The 26,026-nt window shown below is 39.1% G+C and overlaps 1 protein-coding gene across 1 annotated transcript; it reads left to right on the top strand.

Annotated features, from left to right (window-relative positions):
* The first annotated feature begins 1,076 nt into the window (after positions 1-1,076).
* CCDC134 (coiled-coil domain containing 134) lies at positions 1,077-26,026 on the top strand. The gene is made up of 7 exons (XM_063427410.1): positions 1,077-1,179; positions 7,977-8,088; positions 10,774-10,895; positions 11,902-11,986; positions 20,535-20,716; positions 23,579-23,650; positions 24,055-26,026. Exons 2-7 carry the CDS (start codon positions 7,986-7,988, stop codon positions 24,178-24,180), a joined length of 690 nt encoding a protein of 229 aa, XP_063283480.1. The 5' UTR covers positions 1,077-1,179; positions 7,977-7,985; the 3' UTR covers positions 24,181-26,026.

The following is a 26,026-nucleotide window of genomic DNA, read 5'->3' as shown; positions in this document are numbered from 1 at the left end:
TTTTAACCATTTTTCAATAAACTTTGGACTTTTAAAACTGTGAGTGCAGCCATCTATTTGGATTTTCTTTTTATATATATATATATCCAAATCCAAATAGATGGCTGCACTCACGGTTTTAAAAGTCCAAAGTTTATTGAACACACACACACACACACACACACATGTATATATAGTATCAACTTTTATTGTCTTATGGTGATGAGGGGACCAAGGAGACTCCAAATTCCACCTTCAGCTATTCCTCTCGCGAGCCTTGGCTGTGAGCACATTGCCGCTGCTTACCCTCGCAACACTCTGACTCTGTACGCATGTCAGGCTAGTAAGAGAGGGAGAAGATAATGCCTGTGGTCAAAGATGGAGGCATGCGGCAGATACAACCTGCTGTGCCAGGCGATCACGTATGAACATTTTCCTGCAAGTGTTGGCTTAATTAACCTAACATGCCTGAACACACATGCTCTGTAAATTAAAATATTAAAACTAGTCAGATTTTTAAAATTATAAATAGTACATCACACTTCTACAAAAAATAAATAAATAAATCTTATAATCGACAGTTTATCTTTAACCCCTTAAGGACACATGACATGTGTGACATGTCATGATTCCCTTTTATTCCAAAAGTCTGGTCCTTAAGGGGTTAAAGGTTATACAAAAGTAATATTAGCAGTACTTGGATGCATTTCCATATGCTAAATCAAAAAGCACTTATCTAGCACCTATATATAGATTCTCTAGAAATGTATTATTTAAAACACTGTTAACCAGCAACAGAAAATAGATGTGTTCTACATTCTTCCAAACATATATAGTTTATTACTGGTAACAAGAAATAATGTCCACAGAACGCACCTTTAAGAAATGTAAGGATTACAAGGATTGCAAAGTATTCTAAACTTCAAATTCTATGTCGATCTATTGCACGCTGGAACAAAAAAAATATACAGTTTATGTTAATAGAACACAATGTATCTTATAAGAGGAAATGGCTGCATTAAAATACCCAACAAGAACTACAGAAAAAAGCTTTGTGGGAAAAACCTGCCGGAAGTGACACAATCTGAAAGGCGCTGTTGGTTGGTGACTGATGCACAAGGAAAGGACACCTGGTAGTAGGCTGTATGACTACCCAGAGGGACTGAAACCCCGTCATTCTAACCGGCTGCTGCCAGGGGGGTGAGTATGAATGTCAGGAAGCTCTCTCAGCACACCAGCTTGCAATGCATGCATTTGTGCAAACATCTCTCATGTCAAACAGCCATTCATTCTAGACAGAATGCATGACAGCCCCTCTTACATATATTATACCCGGAACACTGGTCCTTAATCCTTGGGTCAGGAACCTAAACTGTATCCCCATGTTACTTCCTTGGGCCCCATTGGATGGAACAGGCAGATTCATCGAACATCTGTCTGTCATGTATTTATTTGTTTACTCTAGTAGCCCTAGCTCACTGTGCAGAGGAAGCAAACATGGACACTGGGAAGAGTCTAATAAGGGGGCTTTGCTGAATTAATGTTGAAATATTTTCTAAGTGGTTCGTTTGTCTTTTCTGGAGAGTTACAAATAAATGCTTTGGGAACAAAAAATATATATATAATAATATATACTTCTGCCCATTGGCATGGTCTGGATGCCAACTCCCACAACCCTTAAACCTGCAAGTGTAATTATTGCAGTTTTTATAAACTGAAATAATTACCTTGCAGGGTTAAGTCCTACTCTAGTGGCTGTCTATCAGACAGCCACTAGAGAGACTTTTGTGTTCTTTGAACACGAAAAGTGTTTTAAACGATGCTGGACGTCCTAACGCTATGCATGACGACCTCCAGCGTCGCCGGACCCCCATACTGAAGCATTGAATAATGTTTTCCTATGGGGAGGTCTAATGTGCGCGCGCAGCTATTGCCACGCATGCGCATTAGGTCTCCCCCGCCTGCTGACGTCGGTGGGGGAGGAGTGTGGGCAGAGCCCAACCCAGCGCCGAGGGACATCGGTGCTGAATTCAGGTAAGTCACTGAAGAGGTTTTAACCCATTTAGCAACATGGGATGGGGGGTGGGAGGGAGAGGGGCACTGCAGGGTCTTGCAGTGCCAGGCAAACGGATATGTTTTCCTGGCACTGGAGAGCCGCTTTAAGGCTGGTTGCCTTGACAGTTTTGATTTGTTACTGGCTAGGTTGTTTATTATCATCACTCTATAACACCAATGATGGCCATACTTACATACCAGCTGTTGAGTACATTTTCAATTATGCTCAGCCAGCCCTTTGTCTGACTCTGTTATGAGAGATGTATCTCACAACAGCTGATGGTATATAGATGCAATTAGTTTGTTACACATTGCTATTGTCTGCCAGGGTGTACCAGATTTGGTGCAGATTTACATTTTGGACTATTCTTAGAACCATTTTGCACAATTCCAGATCCTGTACACTTTCATTTTAAATAGTCATCGTACCTATTTATTATTTTTATGTTCACCTATCACACACAAGCAGGCTTATCTACTTATAATCTGATTTTTGTGAGTACAATGTATATTTTAAATTTTAAGCAAAAATATGTGAACTGAAAACACAATGGCACATATCAATTTACATTCTATGATGTTACTTCTCTGGAGAATACTGTTTTGAATCCAGCATTTATTGATGTACTATCGATCAATAAAACTGACGGATTATACCCAACGTGCTGACTGTTCTGTAAATGATAGATAGCTGCATATTAACTGAATCTTTCACTGGCAGATAGCGGCATGAGACCTAAAATATTGCTTGACGCTACAAGTGTTTGGTACTGCAGAGTTGATGTATGATGTGCACCTAAAGTCTAAGTTCTAAAAGTAACCAAGCAAAGGCAACATTTATTATTGATCCACTTCTAGTACTTTTCCACCTAATTGCTTTTTTAATTAACCCCCTGCATAAATGCCATCTGCCACAAATTTGTGTGTTTGCCAGCTGAGTGGGCATGGCATCTGGTAGACCAAAAATACTGTATGAAGGAATCACAGGGCAGTTCTGAATGTTTCCAGGGTGCTGGTGATGTTAACAACCAAATGATATTTGAAGAGCATAGTGAACATTCTGAAACATTTTATAAGTTTAACTAAACTCCAAATTGATCCACATGTCCAGGGATTGCACTCAATTCAATTTAAATGTCTCCCCACCATTGCAAAAAATGGTCTGAGGTGGCCAGCCTACACACTATAGTATCCAAATAAGAAAGAATGATCCTTGCACTCCAAGGGGGTTTAAATGCAGACTTTAATAGGAATCAACACAAGAGACAACTTTTTGGCCACACAATATGCCCTTTTTGAAGGCAAAGGCCACATTGTGTGAGGCGAAACGTTATCTTGTTTTGTTTTCAATCAGCTTTTAATTGGGTTTACAAACACGTATAAAACAATGAATAAGGCATAATATTCCCATATTTAATAGTCACATTAACAAATGATTTAAAAAAACACAAATATGGCAGCGTTGCATGGCTCCTATTTGCAGTTTACTAATGCATCAGATGTGTATGTGCAGAAATTCCAAACATTTCATATTAAGGGTAGATTACATTAATTGACTCAAAAAATCAAGCACATTTCCACCCTCCCCTTGTCATTGCGAGTCAACAGTAGAGTTCAGTTCCCCCAGAGGCGAAAGCACATATTCCCGTCCTACCAATGGGCTCCTACTTACTATCCAGTAACACCAACGGGCTGTGTAACACTAACATTGAGTATCTATTTTTACTAACATTGCACAGATTACCGAGTTGACCCTCTGCATCACACAGTGTTTCGAAGGGGATTAGCTCACCTATTATCCAGTGTTGTGCCAGAATAGTCAACAAGTACCAATGGACCTGCCTGTGAATAAGAGTGTGCAGGAAAGTAACCTGGCCCTCAGGCAAAAGCCTGTGGAGGGGTTATAGCTCCCCAAGCCCTTCCAGCATATTTTGCTCTACAGTGCTGTAGGCCTGACAATATGCGTGGGATAGTGCCCCTGGGCTTAGAAGCCCCCATGATGGAAGCAATGGTCCTGGGTCTGTAGTGAGGAAGTGCCAAACTCCAATCTTCCTCCACACCAGCATCGTCGCCATGACCAATGGGTTCTGCCTAGCTGCCCCCAAATCACCCCCACCCTCTGTCCAGGCTAAGGGCGCTTGAATCTTTGCATCCTACAGCTCCACCCACTTCTTAGCAGGTTTTTTTCACAATCCACACCACCACCCGTGACAGGTGTGAGGCAGCATAGTACTTTTCCATGTCCAGAAAGGCCATCACCCCATGTCTTTCAGTAGTGTCAATTGAGAGTACGAAATTCTCTGGGATTTATAATCCTAGACGAATTGCCATATCAACAATTGGAGCACTTTGAAAACCTGTTGGGAAACTCGAATGGTGATTGTTTGGAAAAGATATATGAGATGTGTGTTGGATCTTCCCATCCATGATAATGGCTTTGTATTCCATTCCCTGAGTTTGCATTGCAAACCATCCAGGAACTGGGCAAAATTAAACTTTAATAGTTGGGATAAGTCTGACACTATCCATATTTCAAGGTACATGATTTTCACAGGGCACCAACAAAAGGAAATTATTGCCTGAGCTGAACTGCCACCAGTCCCGGGAGCGTAACATTGAGTATTTTCATTTTAGCATAGTTTATCCTCAAGTTAGATAAGATACCAAAGAATTGGAACTCCCTTCAATATGATGAGAGAGCCTGTGGGTAAGGACATCATGAAAAGAAGATTAGGAGTAAACACTAGGACCTTATGATGAATACCCCTATCCATATGCCCTGCACTCCGTCATTCGACCTAATTCTGCAGAGAAAGGTTTCTTACGTTCATGCGAACAGTAGAGGTGAAAACGGCACCCCTGCTTTGTCCCATTATTATATCAAATGGGTTCATTAGTGCCCCATTTATCGTAAGGCATGTAGACCAAGATAGTATGGTAATCGAAAACGGAAAATGCTCGCAAAAACTATATGTATGAAGTGTCACATGCATTAAGCCCCAGTCTACCTTGCCAAATGCCTTCTCTGCATCCATCGCCAGGAAGAGGACTGAAATCGGAATGTTAGAATTTAGGCTGAATTGGCTTTTCTGTTAAAACTTCCCAACTTGGATATATTCACTGCTTGGTTATTTTAGTCTACATTTTGCTATTTTAATTCCAGTTTGCTGCAACTCAGAGTTTAGTGAATAGAGCCATCAATGTTCTTGTAAGAAAGTATGATATTTCTAGTTCTGTGACCAAAGAGTGGGGGAAAAAAGGGGTGTTTTGGTGATAAAGGTGACGATCAGGTAATCACTGCATACTTATGAAATATTAGATCCTAAAGGAGGCAATATGGTGCATTTAAAAGTCTATTTAGGATCATGTATCAAACCTGATGTAATGTGTTGGATTTGTGTTGGGTTTATGACTAACAGTCTAGATTGTGAGAAATCTAGACGTAAACCTTAATCAACCAGTGCAGCCTGGGGATAACCACCCATCAGTATCCATACACATACCAGATTGAAATATGCATTTTAATGGGAATGTTTATAGAGGAAGAGTCACAGAAGTGAGCTCCAGAACAGTTGCAATAATTGATATTTTTGATAGTCATTCTGAATTATTAATAATTTAACTGCCAAATAATAAAGGCATCGGAAGCTTACTTGTATAAAAGTTCTAGCACTGTGTTGCTTCCTGTGCAGGCTTTGTATAAGGTTGCACGCTTTCCACTTCAGTAACCATCAATTTTACATGTGCAGAATTTGCAGTTGCTGGAACCTCTTGGGTATGTCAGATTTCTTTTGCATGGGTCTCTCATATACTAGTAACCAGACTACATTAAATCCAGAAAAAAAGTCTTATCTGAAAGAAATTAATCACAGCTCCTGCAAAATGTATTCAGTGAGCAGTTTTAAGTTGCAAATAGGTCTGTTTTGCATTACATTTATTCCCCGCATCTTATTAAAAAGAATATCACAGCCTGGGGTATTACATGCAGTGCAACTGAATTTAGATGTGTACTTCTAGCATTTGTTCTGTGCCGATATAATGGTTTCCATACAGGGTTTATGACTTAGAGTAGTGTGACTGTAGATGACTCCTCACTAATAGCTAGCAGAATCTTCTTCTACTGATGGTGAGTGTCGTGACAGATCGTTGGCCCATAGTTCTGATGCTGGACACAAGATTTTATTCACACATTGAGTAGCAGTTAGCATTATTTGGGCACATGGTTATATGGGAGGGAGTTAATAAAAAAAAAAATACACAGTAGAGAATAACATTTGTTTCATTTTTTTTTTTTTTTAATGAAAAATCCTTGGAGTTTTACAGGCAGAAGTAGGAAAAGGAAAGGATTCACTGTTTGTTACTTTCAGGTAGAAAATAGATGTATACGCCATATACGCCCTCCGCTCTGCCCATGACCACCTCCTGACCGCTGCTCGCACCCGTACGGCCAACTCGCGCTTGCAGGACCTCTCGCGGGCGGCTCCTCTCCTATGGAATAGCTTGCCTACTGCCATCAGACTCTCCCCTAGTCTTCAATCATTTAAGAAGGGCCCTAAAACCCATCTCTTCAGGAAAGCTTATGGCCTCCCAGAGTAATCTCTACCTTACATACCTGTCTCTTGCTCTCTCCTATGGGACAGTGCTTTGCTCTCTCCTCCAGCTCTGTTTTACTCCTACTTGATATTTCCTGTCCTAATGTTTCTAATACCCCACCTCCTATAGACTGTAAGCTCGTTTGAGCAGGGTCCTCTTCAACCTATTGTTCCTGTAAGTTTTCTTGTAATTGTCTTATTTATTGTTACATCCCCCCCCCCTCTCAAAATATTGTAAAGCGCTACGGAATCTGTTGGCGCTATATAAATGGCAATAATAATAATATTATATTAATTTGTCTGGTTTATTTCTGAGTGTATTCTAGTTAGACAAAATCTATACAGTAAATTACCGTATTTTTCCATGTAAAAGACTGTTTTTTTTATTTTATTTTTTTTATAAATGTTTTAGACTAAAATTGGGGGGTCATCTTCTATACGGCATGTCACTCGGGTTAAAAAGAAAAAAACACTTGTGCATGGGGCCTAAGTTAAGATGGCTCCTGCCGCATTTCAGTGTGCTACGACCCACACACACACCTGGCCTCCCTCCCACCGATTCACTTCAGAATGCTATGGCAAGGAGGAAGAGGTCCCTATATGCGTGGGAGCTGCAGCAGACATCAGCACTTACCATGAACTGAGCATGCCACACCATAAAAGGAGTAGCCATATTAAGGTTTGCTCTACCTCAGATAGGTCTTGCTTTCTGAATTATATTTACAGGGGAGGGAATGGGGAGCAGAGGGAATACTACTGTAATGTCCAAGCAAGCTCTCACACCACCTGCTGTATTGTGGGAGCTGTAGTCTCCCAGCATGTACTGACGAGCCATTAACTTACCAGAGTACCGTAGCTCAGGGGAGGCATGAGAATCAGAAGTGTGTTGTTCTCCTCAGAAGTCACTTCTAAAATATCAAAGTTGTTCTATTTGATGTTTAAAATATTGATTTCTTAATTTTGGGCTAAAAAAATAGGGGTCATCTTATACATGGGGGTGTCTTATACATGGAAAAATACGGTATGTTTTGATACGGCTAATATAAAAAATGGCTCTGTGACCAATTAAAACTACTTGTATTTTATGCTGTACTGCTTTTCCAAGTTTAAAAAAAAAAAAAAAAAGCTGGCTACTTGATACATTTGTCTGCCTTCCATATTTTACAAATGGTTTCCAGTGCCTGTGTACAGCAATAATATATTTATGAAGTCTTCTTGGAGTGTCACCTCATGAACATCACAATGATTTGTGAGACTTGAAAACCTGTCTGTTTTCCTCTATGGGAGTACACTACTTTGCATATGGTGTTGACATTGTGAAAGTTACAATGATAATTTGTTTTCCTTAAGGGAACTACCATGGATTCTACCCAAGTCGTGAGTTTTCTTGTAGCCATCTTGCTATCTTTTGGGAGTGCATCAGAAACTAACAAACAGAAAAGAGACACTGCTTTTGAGATCTGTATCCTTTTTATATTCAGGTATTTCAGCGTCCTTGATTCGGTTGATTGATCTATGCTCTGTGCTGTGCTCGGTACAAAAGATATGGCAAATATATTGAATGCTGCTCCAAGAAAGGTTTTAGTGAAGCTGTCAGAACAGGTTCATTTTAACAGATAACAGCCCTAATGCAAAACATTTAAAATCACTGTTGAGTAGATATAACTCCAATGAAAACATGCATTTAATTTTAAATATTTTTTTTATTGGGATATATCTTAAAACAGCTTGCAAAAGCTGTTTGATGCCTTTGCAAACCCTCCCCTTCTAACCCCGCCCAGACTTTCTGTGACTATCCAATCACAGACTTCAAAATGCAGCTTAATGAGAAATCTTTGCAAGGCAGGTTCTATGAGCAATTGCTGCCTCTTAAGTTTAGCTGCACTAAGCTAAACAAACCATAAGAAAGCAAGTTCTAGAGTGATCTTTTACACAAGACTGGAAACCCACCTTTATTTCAAGTTTATTTCACAATGCTTAATGTACCAATTTTGAGGGATGGCAGTTAATGTTATCTATGTGGAGTATCCTGTTCTATACTTGGCTCCTTTTGTGTGTTAAATCAAATGGCATTTTTCCACTTTCTCTGCCGTATATTTACAGTTCTAGTCGCTAAAGTGAGAATATTAAAGTGAATTCAAAGTAAATAACACGTTTACTGTCTAAATGGTTGAACTGGAAACATTGTCTAAGTTAGCTAAGCTACTGTGACTTAAAATTTAAGTTCTCTTTGACTTTTCACTATAAGAAAAAAAAACTCTGAAAGTGGATTCCAAAATTTAGACTAAAATAGCAGATTCAGAAAAAGTCTCCAAGTCAGGTCTGTGTTCAGTTTGGCTATTCTGGTCATGAATTTGATATTCACTTTGAATTCCAAGTAATTCTCACTATAGTGAAAAATCCTGTTCTGTTTTAAAGTAAAGGAACTAAATCAAAAACTAGTAACATCATTACTTATCAAATATCTATACCTATGTACAACTGTTTCAGTGTGTAACAGATAGGGATCGACCGATATGGATTTTTTAGATCCGATAATCTGTGAACTTTCAGGCCAATAGCTGATAACTTACCGATATTCTGTACATTTACCATTTTTAAATAATAATCTATTTCTAAAGGTAAATGCACAAAATATACATGCCACATGTAGTGGATGCAGTGTGTTTAGACAGGGGAGCTGTGTGTGTGTGTAGTGGATGCATTTTGTGTAGTGTGTATATAGTGAATGCAGTGTGTGTGTGTGTGTTTGTGTATAATGAATGCAGAGTGTGGGTGTTTGTGTAGTGGGTGTATAGTGAATGTAGTGTGTAGTGTGTGTGTATATAATGAATGCAGAGTGTTTGTGTAGTGTGTATATAATAAATGCACAGTCTGTTGGTTTGTGTAGCGTGTGTGTGTGTGTATATAATGCAGCGTGTGTGTTTATGTAGGTATGTATTCTGTGTAAAATGGGGGGCAGGGGAGAAGGGGCATTTTTTTTTTTTTATATATTTACATTTTTTTTTTAAGTAATTTTTTTCTTTTATTTTGTTTTTAGTTTCTCTCCCTGCTTCTTTCCTGGCCAGGGAGGGGGGATATAGCATTTCCTAGTTGTCCGGTGGCATGGACTGTGCAGTGGGGGCCTGCAGCAAGCTCTTACTTACCTTCCCAGCAGCTCCCTTCAGCTCCCTTGTGTAAATCGCACAGCGCCATGGTAAACCGGGACTCGCAAGATTTACACAGGGGAGCTGAGGGGAGCTGCTGTGAAGGTTAGAAAGAGCTTCCTGGGCCCTCCAGGACCGCCGGGCTTGTCATGGGCCTGGCGGTCCTGGTATTTATTATCCGCAATATCGGTATCTCTACAGGCCGGTGCCGATATTGCTGAATATCGGCCAGACCGATAATTGATCGATCCCTAGTTACAAACTACAGTAATGTTGTTTTAAATAAATGTTTTTTTCTTCTTCTATCAATCATCACTTTTATCCTGTCAGTCATCTTTTTAATTTTTAATTTTGCACGTAAGTGCTCATTCTTAATTGAAAATAATTGGCATTTGATTTCACATATTTTGCTAAAATAATTTTTGTAATAGTAATGTTACAGACATGTATTTCTAACTCTATAGTACTGGATCAAATATTAAGGTTCCTGACCCCCTCAGAAAAGGGGTTAAAAGCTGGCCCCACCTCCAAGGCTGAGATAATCAATCTTGATGATCTAGTGCAGTGCTTTCTCATAGGAAAGCATTTAAAGGCTATTGCGCATGCGCTGCAAAACGCTGCAACAATGAGAATCTACTCCCAAAGATGCATTGAATCAGTGCATCTCTATAGGGAGCGTTTAGCGTCTCCATGCAGAGTGTGGAGACGCTGAATGTAGGTGCTGCCGTCTGAGTGGCTGCCACTAGAGGTTTTACTACACTGCAATGTAAACGCGTGCCTTTTTTCTGAAACGGTAGTGTTAACATTGAAAGGCCTCCATGGGCAAGCTGTAGACACTAGAACCACTACATTAAGCTGTAGTGGTTTTGGTGACTTGGGTGTCCTTTTAAGTTGAATCTGAGGTTTTTCAGTCATGACTTTCTATAACCTTGCAGTCAGAATTTTTGTAACTTTAGGCAAGTATGTTTGACTTTTCCTTGTTAGACCTTGACAAGCTGCAGATAAGAAGCTTTTCGAGGTGAAGCGAAAGGATCAGATCAATGCCCTGAATAATCTGATAGAATTAAATGATGTGAACCAGCAGTATAAGATCATAGACATCATGTTAAAGGGGCTTTTTAAGGTGAGAATCTCCACTTCCACATATTCCTCCTTTTTTTTTTTATTGCGAGTTACCATAACATTTATAAGATTGTCTCTTCATAAGATATATTTTAAATAATTTCTCATTAAATGATCTGAGTTACACAAGCATAAAAGAATGACAACTCGCTTGCTGACGTTTTCTCTTAACCCTGTATATGACATAGCTACATTTATAAAATGTCTATTTACTTGGTAGCTATTTCATTAGTCACACTAATCTAGTTCTTAGTAGGAAAACATTTTTGCCAAAAATAATATTGACAAAGTTATTTAACTATCGACCTAAAATCGTGCTTAACAGTAGTTGTAGTTGTCAAACACATGATATCAAGATTTTGAGGTTAACAGCAGACAAAATGAATCCACTTTGGAAATATCTGACCTGCCTCTCGCATCCCAATACTGGTTTGTTCTCAATTTGTTTTACTTACTTACTGATCATGCGCAAGCAAAGATTGGAAACGTTTGAACTTGACTATGTAATGTAAGGTAAAGGATTCTTTTTACCAAACTGATAACGGTAAAATTTGTGTAAAAAAGTTTATGAACGGATAGACTGTGATTGCTTCAACGTTGTTAAGGGGTTACTCAAAGCATCATGACCACTTTAGTGATTTGAAGTGATCATGGTGCCTGGTGTCTGAATTTGCAGCGTTTCACTATGAAATGCTGCATATATAGAGTTTAACCCCGTTGCTGCTGGAGGTGTAACTCCACCTCTGGCAGTGTCATTGGGACATCATTAGCCAGCCCACAGCCAGAGTCCCAGGCTGGCTAATGCAAATTATGTGCACAGTTCTATGCACAATGCACAGGATGTCAATTATTGGATGTGGGCGGTCAGCTAATGCTACTAGCCAATGAATGACAACAGGATTGGCATCTGTTTATTGCAGGTGTGTGTGTGTGTGTGTGTGTGTGTACATACACGCACACATATGGTCACTCGATCTAAGGTAAATTATCTTGCCACTTCCTTACAGGTACTGGAAGACTCTCGAGCTGTCTTGATTGCAGCAGGAGTGCAACCAGATGGCCCCTTCCCTGAGGATGAGAAGATTAAAGATGGTAAGATGGGTTTCTGTTCCAGAGCTAAAAACATGAACATTAATCCCTAGCATTTTTCATCCAAGGTTGTTATATTTGGCATATCTCTCTTTGACTTCTAAAATCATGTACCCGTGCTGAAGAGTTCTCATTTATTTTTATTATTCAGTCTATCAATTTTTACTAATAAAAATTTTACAAATAGTAATAATGTGATACAGAACAAACAGAAAAAAAGTAAAAAAAAAAAAAAGGACTGTCAAAATTCAGTAAATGCATATACACAATAACATTTTCACAAATTGCACATCATTTTCCTCTGACCCCGAGGAAGCTGGGATCAATCAAAGAGAGAAAAATGTAAAAACTATTCCCTACCTTTCTTAAATGACAGGATCCTTCAGCCATATACATACACATTGGGTCAGACAGTGTTTGAAAGCGCGGACACTTAGTCTCTATAGTATTCCCTGCTTCTGTGCAGTGATTGAGGCTGGGAAAACCATAGAGACTGACTGTCGGATTTCAAATACTTTAGCACTGCCACAAGAGAATTCACATGTTACAAAAAAATGGTCCCCACGAGGGTGCTCCAGGAAGGGAAGGCAAATCCCCCAAAACACATAGATAGAAGAGCCCAGGCACACAAAGTAGTTTCCTAATAAGGCAGTCCTTTTTTAAAGGGACACTCCAGGCAGCTAAACAAGTTGAGCTGAAATTAAAACTAATAAGCTCAAAATACCAGTGGTTAATTTATTTTTCTTTCAATTCTGTGTAGTTTTCCTGCAGTGCTGTAAAATGTTTTGATGTTTTCAGTAGTGTAGTCCAGCCTCATTAGCCACCCCCTCTCACATTTCAACATTTTCATGATTCCCAGTCTCTGAAAGAAATGTACCATTTGCTGCCAATGAAAATAGAGCCATGTATTATCTACTGTAAGTTTCACGGCTCCTTGTTTTTCTGCTTGCGTGGCCACGGCCACGCTGACAGAGATATTGTATACTTACCTTGATCGCGGAAAACCGTTGCCCGACCTCCTTCCTTTCCGGTCCCCAGCTAGTATGATGTTCCTAGAGATGCCGGCTGCTGCGGTTCCGGTTTTAATAAAAGACTCACCTTCGCCCATATCAAAGATGGCACCAACATGCGTGCGACGTCACGTCATAGACGCGCACGCACATTTTGGGGTCAGAGGCCAGAGACAACCAATTACATGCTCAAGAGCGTTATTTAAACCCAAATTACCTCTTTTGGTCAGTGCCCTGTCGTGGTTTCCACTAACTGGTTATGCGAGTGTGTGTTCCTGATCGTGTTTTTCTGGTTTTTGATTTTGGCTTTGTTTTGACTTCCCTGATTTCTGGTAACCTTGACTTTTAGCTTTTCCTTATTGCTGTGTCTCATTCTGTGTCCCTGACCTCGGCTAGTTTTCTGACTATTTTCGGTTACCGTATATACTTGAGTATAAGCCGAGTTTTTCAGCACATTTTTTGTGCTGAAAAACCCCAACTCGGCTTATACTCGAGTCAATAGTCTGTATTATGGCAATTTGCATTGCCATAATACAGACAGGGGCTGTGTGAGATGTTACTTACCTCTCCTGCAGCTCCTGTCAGCTCTCTCCTCCTCCGCGCCGTCCGTTCAGCACCTCGGTCAGCTCCCAGTGTAAGTCTCGCGAGAGCCACGGCTCTCGCGAGACTTACAGTGGGAGCTGACAGAAGAGCTGACCGGACGGCGCGGAGGAGGAGAGAGCTGACAGGAGCTGCAGGAGAGGTAAGTAACATCTCACACAGCCCCTCTCTCCCCCCCACTGAACTACCAATCCCACTGGACCACCAGGGAAGGAGCCCCCCTCCCTGGCACGCTAGCAAGCAGGGAGGGGGGACAAAAAAAAATGTATAATAGTAATAAAAATAAATTAATAATATAACAAAAAAAATTAAAATAATAATACAATAATAATAAAAATAGTAATAAAAAAAAATAATATAACAAAAAAAATTAAAATAATAATAATAAAAAATATATTAAAATGCCCACCCCCCACCAAGGCTCTGCATCACACACACTGCACTCATATACACACTGCATTCACACACACACACTGCACTCATATACACACTGCATTCACACACACACACACTGCACTCACACTGCATTCATATACACACTGCATTCACACACACACACTGCACTCATACACACACTGCATTCACACACACACACTGCACTCATATACACACTGCACTCACACTGCATTCATATACACACTGCATTCATACACACACTGCACTCATATACACACTACATTCACACACACACACTGCATTCATATACACACTGCATTCATATACACACTGCATTCATATACACACTGCATTCATATACACACTGCATTCATACACACACTGCATTCACACACACACACACTGCACTCACACATGCACTGCACACACTGCACTCATACACACACCCTGCACTCATACACACCCTGCACTCATACACACAATGCACTCATACACACTGCGTTCTCATACGCACACACTGCGTTCTCATACGCACACACTGCATTCATACGCACACACTGCATTCATACACACACACTGCATTCATTATATACACACACTGTAAATAAAAATTCAATTAATATAATTTTTTAGGATCTAATTTTATTTAGAAATTTACCAGTAGCTGCTGCATTTCCTACCCTAGTCCTACACCCTAGTCTTATACTCGAGTCAATAAGTTTTCCCAGTTTTCCTACACCCTAGTCTTATACTCGAGTCAATAAGTTTTCCCAGTTTTTGGGGGTAAAATTAGGGGCCTCGGCTTATATTCGGGTCGGCTTATACTCGAGTATATACGGTATGTTGAGGCCGGCCATTCTAAGGTCCGGTAAGACGTTACCCTTAGTTCTAAGGTGTGATACTATTCTGCGTGCTGGATCAATATAATTCTGACAGTAAGGAATGCTCACAGCACAGACTGCACTGCAGCTAGAGTTCATATGTGCTCCCTTCCTTACCTCCCTGTAATGCACATAATAGATTCTCCTCCAGCTCCTGTCAGCCAACCTCCCTACCCACCCACCGTTAACCCCTTCCCTGTCAACCAAACTCCCTAGCCACAGTTAACCCCTTTCCTGTCAACCAACCTCACTACTCACTGTTAACCCCTTCCAAGCCAGTCCCAGTCAGCCAACCTCCCTTCTGTCGGCCTACCCACCCCACCGTTAATCCCTTCCCTGTCAGCCATCCTCACTACCCACTGTTAACCCCTCCATTGCCAGTCCCTATAGAGAGAGAGAGAGAGAGAGATATGTGTGTGTGTATATATATATATATATATATATATATATATATATAGAGAGAGAGAGAGAGCGCTAACACAAAGCTCTATAGTTATTTATGAGTTTGTCTGTCTCTTTGTATTTATTCATAATAAACATATGACACTATATGATATCTAATGTGGTGAGGAAATGTTTGTGTGTGATCTAGTAAGTTCTAGTGTCTGAATGCTGAGGACTCAGATGAAGCTTGGACAGGCATTGTGGACATGTGAGCTGAGTGAAGCTCAGGCACACGCAGTAAGGCATGTCATTACTGATTCCCAACCCAGTCCTCAAGTACCCCCTAACAGTCCAGGATTTAGGGATTACCCTGTTGTGACTAAGATGGTTTTTAGAAAAATAAAAACCCTTTCGACACAACAGGGCATTCCCTAAATCCTGGACTGGTAAGGGGTACTTGAGGACTTGGTTGGAAACCACTGTCCTAGAGAATTACTGGAGTATGACAGGATGCAGGGAGAAAGCAAAGGGGGAAATGTCATGCAATCACATGAGGATCAGAACATCTGATCAAAGTAAAGATTAAAACGGGTACTGCTAAAACTCACTTTATACTATTTAGGGAAAAAAGCATTTAGTGACAGTAGGTTTGCAATTTGGGGGGAAATGCATTATTATTTTTTTTTACCTATACAGTACCTTCAAGGAACAAACGTGTATTCCTGACACCCCCCCCCCCACACACTCTTACCCACTTTAACCCCTGAAGGAATACAAGGGAATCATGGCATGTCACACATGTCATGTGTCCTTAAGGGGTTAAAGGTAGAAAACTTACCTTTTTTCCAGCGCTGCGTGGGTCTGCTGGCTTCACCCATTATCTGCCTCCTTGTCTGACATCATCAAAACTGACATCATCAAAACCAATCCAATGTTTTCTCATAGGAAAGCAATGTGCAGCACTGAACCAGGCAACACCTCTAGTGGCCGTCTGACTGCCATTGGAGGTGTCCCTAGGGAGCAATTTAAAAACTCCCCTTTTCTAAGAAATTGCAGTGTTTATCAGGAAAAAAAACCTGCAGGGTCAGGCAATACTTACCAGAACAACTACATTAAGGTGTAAACACAGGAAAGGAAGAAAGAGCAGTACAACCCTTTTTAAATCTGCTAAAAAAAATAAATTGGTCAATATTTTATTAATGTCAAAGTTTTAAAAATACTTAGACTCCAACTTATTCATTTGGAGCAGGTAGGTCAAGCTATCAAAGGCAAAATTGCCGGTAGGTGCACAGGTAGCAAAAAGTACGGAGAGTTAAAGAGTCAATATGGACCCACTAGATGTGTGTAGCAAGCTACACCCTATATATGTCCACTATATAAACCAAATAACCTGTTTGAGTAACTCCGTAAACCAGCAAATGCTAGAAGAGGAAAATCCCTGCTGCCTGCAGTCTCTATATAGGTAGTCCAAAGTACGGACCAAAAAGGGTGAATATAAACCTATTTCAAAAGGTATAGATAAGCGGTAAACTTTATCCCTATGTAGAAATCCTTGTAAATAAGTCAAATAGCACCCCTCTTTAAGGCTCCATACTGACACCACAACACGTTGTCTGGACTAAATACCCTATTACCTCGGCAATAGCCACAATGCTAATGCCTACCAACACTCTCAAGTTAATAAACCGCTAAAGTCCAAGCTCTACCACCCTTCACCCCAGTGAAAAACAAAGAAATCAAATTAAATTAGAAAGAACAGCCCGACGCGCGTTTCAGCGTCTCTAGACGCCGTCGTCAGGGGCAAATAAAACCTGCTATCGCTACTTGCAGCCTTTAAATAGCCGGTATGTAATTAGACATGCCGGACAGCTGACTTCCATCTAGCATTCTCACCAATCGGTGAACTGGACTGAGAGGCTCGCCTACACCAATCACCGATGTCCCACGTGGTGGCTACATCAAATGCCAGGTCACGTGGGCGGGAGGAAAGAGAAGGGGGTGGTAACCACTGCTCAGAACTCCTCCTTGCTCCGATAGAGAATACTAAAAACAATACATGTGACAGCCTGGATAAGACCTCAAGTTACCGTGCTGATCATAATTAATAATGTCCCTATGAGTGCTACACAAGCAAACTCTGACAGGGAAATAAATAAATCTAAACACTGTAACGTGGATCTAATGTAAACATAGTCCTCGACTAGTTAGAGAGGAGGACTGAATCACATGTGTGTACACAAGTAGATACATTTAACCCAGCATGTATCAATAGTTCACTAAAAGAGTGGTGCACTCAATTTAAATCCCCTTATTATAATGGGGATGAGTAGTGAAACAGATGAATGCATGCATATATAAATGGTCCAGTGTACAACATTGTATGAGGAATAGTCAATGAAAGTGCATAGAGCATAATGATCCCTAGATAGTGAATACTGACAAAAACGAGTGATGAATTAAAGCTTCAAAAAATAATTAAATCATAATTGATCACAAATAGCGTTAAAAACCATAAAGTTACTATATACAGGTCATAATTAGATAAAGGGGGTATAGGAGAACCCCTCATTGAGACAGGTGATAATGTTTGTAATTTAAAAATCCAATATGCCTCCCTTTGACGAAGTTTGATGTCCCAACCACCCTTCCGTGGGGGCTGAGGAATATGTTCAATCCCTATGAAACGTATTCCATCTGAGGAGTGGTTATGAAGGAGGCGTAAGTGTCTTGATATAGGGGTTTCCAGACGTCTCCTCACTGAGTTAACATGTTCCCTAATCCTGTATTTAAAAGGCCGAAAGGTCTTTCCTACATACATAAGGCCACATGAACAAGTGAGGAGATAGATAACCCCAGTAGTACGACAGTTAATAAAAGAACGAAGATTAAATGTCTCTGAGTTGGTAGAATTGGCACAGACCTTAGATTTCTTGCTAATATAAGGACAGGCACTACAGTGGCCACATTGGTATGTGCCAATAGGTAGATAGTTCTTGAGGGGACCTGATGTGGTTGTCGAGGAGAAATGGCTAGGGACAAGTAAATCCCTTAGATTCCGTCCTCTACGTGCAGTTATGGAGGGATATGTGGTCACTACCTCTTTAAGGTGTTTATCCGAGGATATGATGGGCCAGTATTTTTTGAAAATTCCCAACACCTTATCCCACCCTGCATCAAATGTCCCAATGCATCTTATCATGCGCGTCTCTTGTCTGGCGATATTATCATCAATAAGGGCTTGGCGTTCCGTTTAGAGTGCCCTGGCATAGGCCCTCTTTAGCACCCTATTGGGATAACCTTTCTCCCTGAAGGACAGTCTTAATGTGTTTGCTTTTGATTTAAAGTCATCAAGAGATGAACAGTTGCGCCGTAGCCTCAAATACTGGCCAATAGGGATTCCAGCTTTTAATGGGGTGGGATGATGACTAGACCAGTCCAAAAGACTGTTTGTAGCCGTCTTCTTCCTATAGAGCGTAGTGTTTACTCTATTTGTTGCTCCTATTGTCAGAGACACATCCAGGAAGCATAGCTTAGAGCCCCCCATCTCACTTGTAAAGCGCAAATTGTAGGTGTTGTTATTGAGGGCTATAACAAACGCATCAAAAAGTTCAGTGGTGCCTAGCCATACGACAAAAATGTCGTCAATATATCTCTTCCAGTATAGGACATAGTCCATATACTGTTTGAGATTAGGCTCCTCCCTGATGACTTTCTCCCACCAGCCCAAATGCAAGTTGGCATATGATGGTGCACAGGGCGAACCCATCGCGGTTCCCCTGATCTGATGGTAAAGTTTGCCATTAAAGAGAAATATATTGTGGGTTAGTACAAATTTTAATAAGTCCGATATAAATCCAATATACGTCTCGGGTAACTTAGGGTCAAGTGAGAGGAACCGTCTGCAATGCTCAATTCCCAAGTCATGAGGAATCGAGCTGTACAGTGCCTCCACATCCAAGCTACAAAGTTTCGCCTGGTCAGGGATCTCAGTCTGGGTCAAAAACCCAAGTAACTGTTTGGTATCTCTTAGGTGTGAGGGTAATTCTTGTACCATTGGGGATAAAACCTTATCAAGAAACACACTCACATTCTGAGTAAGGTTACCACATCCAGATACAATTGGTCTACTTGTTAAGTCCGTCATGGACTTATGAATTTTAGGTAGACAATAAAAGGTGGACAGAATCGGTTCTTTAGGATTCATAAAATCAAATTTGTCTTTTGAAATAAAGTCCATATCAATAGCACTTGTCAAAAGGGTACGTAATTCACTTAAAAAGAGTGAGGTTGGATCATTCTTAATCATACGGTATGTCTTATCATCTAATAATAGGCGTTCTGCCATCCTAACATAATTATCCTTGTCCATCACAACCACATTACCTCCCTTATCAAATGGCTTAATAATCAGGTCCCTCTTATCTTGGAGCTGACTAATCGCCATCCTCTCTCGTTTAGACAGGTTATCCCCATACCGTACTTGATAATCATCATTCGGTAGGGAAATAATTTCCCTGCAGACCATATCCAGGAAAACTTCCAAGTTCCTGTAGTCTTTAAATGGTGGGGTGAATCTGCTTTTAGATCTTAAGTTGGTGTGGGGAACTTGGTTCCTAATGGAATCGTCATTGGATTCCAATAACTCAACAAGCATTTGGAGACAATCCAGGTCCAGGTCCATATTGACTCTTTAACTCTCCGTACTTTTTGCTACCTGTGCACCTACCGGCAATTTTGCCTTTGGTAGCTTGACCTACCTGCTCCAAATGAATAAGTTGGAGTCTAAGTATTTTTAAAGCTTTGACATTAATAAAATATTGACCAATTTATTTTTTTTAGCAGATTTAAAAAGGGTTGTACTGCTCTTTCTTCCTTTCCTGTGTTTACTGTTAATTAAGGGTTACCCCCTGTATATTAGTACAACCTGGTGACTTTTTCTCTCTGTAGACTCCAAGGTCCCAACTGGGACCGGAGTTTATCTATTCATATACATTAAGGTGTAGTTGTTCCGGTGACTATAGTGTCCCTTTAAATAAAGACTGCCTAATTAGGAAACCTAATTGGTGTGCCTAGGTTTTCAAACACCATAGGTGTCTTGCCTCGTTTGAAATTTGAAACTGATATCCTTTTCTCATGCCTCCACTAGATGCAAGGTACTACAATGAAATGCTTGTATGTTACTGTAAATTGTTTCAATCTAAAATCAGAAATCATTGGCTGTTTTTTGTGTGTGTGTGTTTTTTTTTTTCTCCCTCTTTGTTTTTTCTCTAATGCTATCAGCCTATTCACACACTGTGGAGAATTCCGCATTTTTCGGGGACGTGGTCCTAAGATTCCCCAAGATAGTACATCACTATTTTGACCGCAATTCCAATTGGAACAATCTGATCCGATGGGGTATTGGATTCTGCAATCTGAGCGGGATTTTCGATGATGGACCCCATTCTCAGCTCCTTGGCCTTGTAAGCAGATTTATTTAAAACATTATATGAATATGTGTATGTGTATATTCTGTTTATAAAATCACCATGTTTATAATCTCTTTAACTACTTATTTATTATTAACAGCTGCTTATACTGATTATAGTATGCTCATGTTTTTATACATTGAATAAAAGAAAACAATAGCTAAAAAAAGACATCATTTAGTATTGCCAAACGTGTCCATAGCGTATATATTTTAGGACACTCCAGTCACCCACAAGTTGAATGCGATATACAGGTAAAGTTACAATTAATAATGTTGGCTGGCCCACCATTTCTTCCACTCAAAGCCTGCAATATGTACCTGGATGTAATCTACGTTAACACACACAAGTTGATGCATTAACCAGAATAAAATAGTCAAAAAGTATACAAATGTTTAAGTATTTTACTTTAAATTTACTGGAGCTGCACCTTTAAAACAAATCTAGTGCAGAGCATCCATATGCTTGGATTCAGGACAATCAAACAACCACTTTTCGTATTAAACTCACAGCATCAGAGTGGAATGAGTTTAAAAGCGTTGGAAGGATCAGTTCCTTGTGTGCAATGGCACTAATTAATTGTACTGGAAGTTCAAACTGTTCTTTCTTATGTAAATATTTATTGAGACATCAAATTAAAACAGATGAAGTTCATAAAACCAGAGAAGTTAATTACACAACTTAAAAATAGAGAAATTATATACTACACTTTGAGATATATATTTTCTTGCACTCACGCTTTAAATGTCCCTTGTGTGCCGGGTGCTAAGCCAAGGCTTTAAATATCCAAGAAATCCAAAGAGGTAGCAGCACTCACAGTCCAGATAAAAAATCCAAATTTTATTCAAGCATATTTAAAATGATCGACGTTTCAGTCCACTACACGGGACTTTCCTCAAGATCAACTGTTGTGTAGTGGACTGAAACGTCGATCATTTTAAATATGCTTTAATAAAATTTGGATTTTTGATCTGGACCGTGAGTGCTGCTACCTCTTTGGAATATATATATATATATATATATATATATATATATACACACACACCTTCCTCCTCTTCCTTCTTCTCCTTCTTCCTCCTCTTCCTTCTTCCTCCTCCTCTCCCCCCATAGGAATGCATTGAAAATCAATTCATCCGTTTGAGGTCAGAAAAAAAAAAAGTCAAAATGGAATGGAAACCAACACACAGTAAAAGGCATGCAAATGACAAAGCTCAGCTCCCTACCTTTCCACCACTTGAGAAATGCACCCAAAAATTCCAGAATGGCTCCAACACCTCCACACTCGACGCCACGTGCTATACACAGGCGCGGCGCTATAAACCTCCCAGGTGCAATGTATCCTAAGGAAACTTGCCTCGTATTGTGAAAAAAAAATCATAAACCGAGGCATTATATTCAATGGGTTTTCATTTGTTGTACAATACCTGAAACAAAAGAATCTTGAAAGATTAAATACAGAGGTTCACTTATTTCCCCACTTAGCTCCTTAAGCACTCGTGGGTGAATACCGTCAGGCCCGGAGCTTTATTTATTAACTTTCTTTAACTGCTGTAGCACCTTGTCTGGAGTCATCCAATCACAAGTTATCTGAAAGTTTTTTGCAGCAACCATTTGCATATCTCTTGCCATAGGATCCTCATTAATATTTACTGAAGAAAACTTTATTTAAAATTTCTTCATTAACTAACAGACCCATCTCTGTTTCCAGTGTACCTACACTTGAATTTTTTTTTATTTTTTTTTTAATTGATGTACTTGAAAAAATAATTTGGGGTTGGTTTTGCATTCTTTAGCCATCAATTTCTCATTTTCTAGATTAGCCACTTTAATTGCCTTTTTGCAAGCATTATTGGTTTCCCTATATAGGATGCCTCCGATTTATCCAATTTAAATGCTTTAAATGCCCTTTTCTTATTTTTATTTTTTCTTGTTTTACTTCTCTAATAAGCCACATTGGTTTCAATTTGTTTCTTTTTATATTTATTACCCAATGGTACATACTAAGAAATGTACTTTTCGAATATTTGTTTGAAGAGTTTCCATTTTTCTTTAGTGTTTTTTTTCACTAAGGAGTTTATGCAGGTCGATATGTTGTAGAGCTGCCCTAATCTTATTGAAATTGGCTTTTTACAAATTCTATCTTTTAATATACCCCACATGCTTTTGCTTTATTGATTTTATTTAAAACAATTACCATATTGTGATGACTATTTCCCAAATGCTCCCCTACTTGTATGTTGGTCAAAAGATCAACATTGTTTGTTATCACGAGATCCGACACGCATCCTTTCTAGTAGGTGCTTGTACCAGTTGTGACATGAATGTCTCATTTAATACATTCAAAAACCTGATTTCCCCTTACTGAAGTAATAGTCCCTTTATCCCAGTTTATGTCCAGGTAATTAAAATCTCCAGTTGACATGGTTGCACTCATAACACCCAACATTTCAGTTTAACTGATTCTCATGTGACTGATAATGATCTACTTTATACTGTTAAAACTGGTTAGCATATACCTGTGTAGCCATATAGTACAATACTGGTGCTTTGACAGACCGGGTTAGTTACTTTGTAAGCACCTGTATTGTACTATATAGCAAGGGGTACCGTAATTTACTAAAGTAAACATTCAAAGTGAATTTCAAATTTAAGGTCAAATTAACCGAAATGAAGAAAAAAAATTCTTAAGTCAGTTCGGCTACTTGAATTCTCACTTTAGTGAATAACTGTGACAATATATTCATTGTGTCTGCACATTTATGCACAAGTCCTTGTGTGAACACATCATCCATCCCTTCACACTTCACAATGTGAATTGAATCACTATGTAATTGTTTGTTTATTCTTTTTTTTTAGATGGCTCAGGAGTTGGGTATAAGTGAGAAATCTCCTGATTACAGAAATCCTTTCAAGACCGAAAATATGGAGGTGAGAATTCAAAAGGAGTTATCTACTTAATTAAAACAAGCAAAGGAAAAAAAAAGAGTTGGACTAGCCCAAAGCCCTATGCATATTTAAATTAATGAAGGTTATTTAGTAACTCCAATGGCCATTAGATGCAAGCCCACCTGCCACGTCAAGGCAAACCTCTTAGCTGGGTCCTACACTAACAATTCACCTTGCTTCCTTCAGCTTCCAGCAAATAAATCTCTAATGAGACAGGGGGGTTAAAATATTAATATAATTAATATATACAAATGTTGCATGCACATTAAGCAATCTTAGACATACAATGCTATACTAGATAGCTTTCTGAATTAGTTTCTGCATACCGGTATTCTGTATAATTGGAAAACATATATAAACTTTTTTCATTTATTTTTTTTGCTTAGTTTTTGTCAAATACTGATGCTTTCCAGAAAGCATTAAGAGAGGAGGAAAAGAGAAGACGGAAAGAAGAGAAGCGGAAGGAGATAAGGAAGGGACCACGGATTACAAGATCTCGGTCAGAGTTGTAACACTGCCTGTGGGTCTCGCGTATGGAAAACATATGGAGGATCTGCAAAGAGCCTTACAGTAGCACATCATGCCAACAGTAACATTTATGAGCAGAATCTGGGAAACCTTTACTGTTACAGAGCGAGACTTATGTTTGGAAACCGGTTGGATCTATCACAGCAAAAAAAAAAAAAAAAAAGATTTTCTTAACATTTCCTTAACCAATTAAGATAACATATAAAACTATATTTTGTGTTTGATTTACTAGGTACACAGCTTGAAAGTAAAATACACACTTTAGAGCAATGCGGTTCTTACCTATGGAAATCCTTACATGAAATTAGGCTAGAGAATAAAAAAAATGAAAATAAATATTTGCAAATAGATTAGCATCTCTTAATCCCTTTGATAGCTGTTTAACTCTTAAACTACAATCTGATGCCATAATAGTCAGCTGGCTGGTAACCTGTGACCAAACGAGCTGGTTGCCTTTCATTTTTTTTTTTGTTAATGTACTAATATTTGTTTGCTTTGAGCATTGTAAGCTTTGAAAATCTATTAGTCATATTTAATTAAAAATTATTTTTTTGTGCAAAAAAAATAAAAAAGCTTCGAAAACTGTAAAAACAGTGAACAGGGCTTTAAGTTAGCTCTAATATTTTTTTCTCTTTTGTGGAAATTTTGTGTAGTTTTTATTAGATTTTAGACATATAATATTAGAAAGTTGCAGCTTACAACTAGCGTACAAATATAGCTGATAATCTTCAGGCATGTCCTTTGGTCTCAAGCGAGTATTCCAACAGACCTTCCTGTTACAGTCCCAGCATTGGATTGTGAAACTCACTCATGTTAAGACCTCTCTGTAGCGTTGCTTTAGCTTTCACTCAATTGTCTCACAACCTGTACATTACTTTTAAAAAGGACCATGTTAGGTCTGTCAAACAGCCTTGTAACAGATTTGGTTTCCTGGGCCGTGTCTCTGCTGCTAGATGATTTCTGGAGTAAAGTCATCAAAATATCATCACTGTACTCTGAGATCAAGTGACCACTTATGTTTGACAAGATGTGTTTGTGTGAATAAATGATAGTAATATTTGGACTTAAGCTGGACTTACAAGTGTGTCTTCTAGAGCCACGACCTGCGTCTTAAGGGAAAAGAGAAGACCATTGATGAATGTCTTGTTGTTTGAGTAGCCAAGATGCTAATGAGTTTTTTTGGGGCAGATTTTTTTTAGCCTACTGTTTAAGAATAATAATGAATATTTTTCATTGCTTATTTGTGAGCAATATGAACATTTTTAAGTGCTCTATTTATTGTGACATTATGGCAGCTGCAATATATGGATATATATGCACAATTCAACACGTGTCAAATTTAGGAAATGCTAAAATCACTGTGTGTGCTGCTGGCCCTTTAAGTGGAAAACCTTTATAATTACAATGAAAATTCTATTAATATATCATCTTTGTGCAGAAGGCACATGGAGCTTGCTGCTCTAACTGTGCAGCTACTCTGCAGTATGGGAATTATGGACCGCAAACTCACACACCTTGACATATCTTCTAAATATCATTTTAAATTTATGAATATGTTACTTTTTTGGGGGGTGGGGGAAAGGGGCTTTGATCTTGTAGTTTTGGGGCAAAATTTAATGTATACAGTAATATTTTGTTATCTTTCCAAATTAATGTTAATTGATTTGCTATTGTGTATTGTTCTGCATAATTTTACAAAGGGGAGTAAAAATCTATGGAGAGAAAAAAAAACATATTTTGTGAGTGAAATTGTATTTAAACCACATGTGTAGTATGGATGTATTTTCCTAAAATTATCATTAAAGTTTGAGGAACGTTTATTTAATTGCA

Source organism: Pelobates fuscus, chromosome 7 (assembly GCF_036172605.1).
Source record: "Pelobates fuscus isolate aPelFus1 chromosome 7, aPelFus1.pri, whole genome shotgun sequence".
Lineage (NCBI taxonomy): Eukaryota > Metazoa > Chordata > Amphibia > Anura > Pelobatidae > Pelobates > Pelobates fuscus.
Note: the sequence above shows the minus strand (reverse complement) of the source record. Positions and strands in the feature narration are given on the sequence as shown.